We start from the raw sequence: 714 nt of genomic DNA, 5'->3' as shown, positions 1-714 counted from the left end.
AGAGTAAAGTCAATAGAAAAAATGTACTTTGTATGCTTCTTTTTATATATATGCTAAGTAACAATAGATATTTCAAATACAGCAGAGATCTGTTTAAAGTTTTTAAACATACACTTTTTCTAATTATACTGTTAAACAACAAACTGTCAATGTCTGCTTAAGGGAAATAGAGTGTAGAAAGAAGAGATGGGGCCAGGCATAGGCACGCTCGGGAAATAACGTGATATTTGGTATCAAATATTTACATCAGATGTATTTCCTGACCTCTCTGGATAAAATGTTTAAACTCAGTCTTGTAGCTTAACAGCGACCTAATGGGTGCCATTTTAAATTAGACACTTAAAAATACTCCTTGGGTAATAAGAAAATGGAGGTTCCAGGGCTGCGGCCTAGCTAATGCCTGGCGGCAGAGGACCCCAAGGTAAGATATTTATGTAATGACTAGCGATACGCTAATCAAAACCAACCACAGCTCTCTGAAGGAAACAGTTGGGCCAGGAAGGGGTCAAGGGGTTGCCGATCCATTCCTAGGCATTTGACTAAGCCGGGCTTAGGGGGCGTTCGAAGGGCCGGGAACTCGGCGCTCGACTCGGCGCCCCGGGCCAGGTGGCTGTGGCCTGGGCGGGACGCGTGTACCTCGCGTGGACGCGTGGGGGGCTTGGTGAGCGGTGGCGGGGCCGGGAGGAGGGTGGAGGGGGGCGCGTGGAGGAGGGG

The 714-nt window shown here is 47.8% G+C and overlaps 1 protein-coding gene across 7 annotated transcripts in view; it reads left to right on the top strand.

The window, feature by feature from the left end:
* The first annotated feature begins 336 nt into the window (after window positions 1-336).
* The window catches only part of Hfm1 (helicase for meiosis 1), an 87,399-nt gene continuing 87,021 nt past the window's right edge, over window positions 337-714 (top strand). For 2 of the 7 annotated variants that reach the window (XM_031337159.1, XM_031337152.1), the window contains exon 1: window positions 337-421. Coding sequence is in view for 1 of the 7 variants with exons in the window: in XM_031337155.1 (XP_031193015.1) it covers window positions 397-421 (25 nt within the window). In the remaining 6 variants the exon portion in view is untranslated. Of the gene's footprint in view, window positions 422-597; window positions 662-714 lie in introns of those variants that run through there. The other 5 variants (XM_031337156.1, XM_031337151.1, XM_031337155.1 and 2 more) reach the window with 4 other exon arrangements.

The sequence above is a fragment of the Mastomys coucha genome, unplaced genomic scaffold, assembly GCF_008632895.1.
Source record: "Mastomys coucha isolate ucsf_1 unplaced genomic scaffold, UCSF_Mcou_1 pScaffold22, whole genome shotgun sequence".
Classification (NCBI taxonomy): Eukaryota; Metazoa; Chordata; class Mammalia; order Rodentia; family Muridae; genus Mastomys; species Mastomys coucha.
This window is presented reverse-complemented; position numbering and strand designations above follow the sequence as displayed.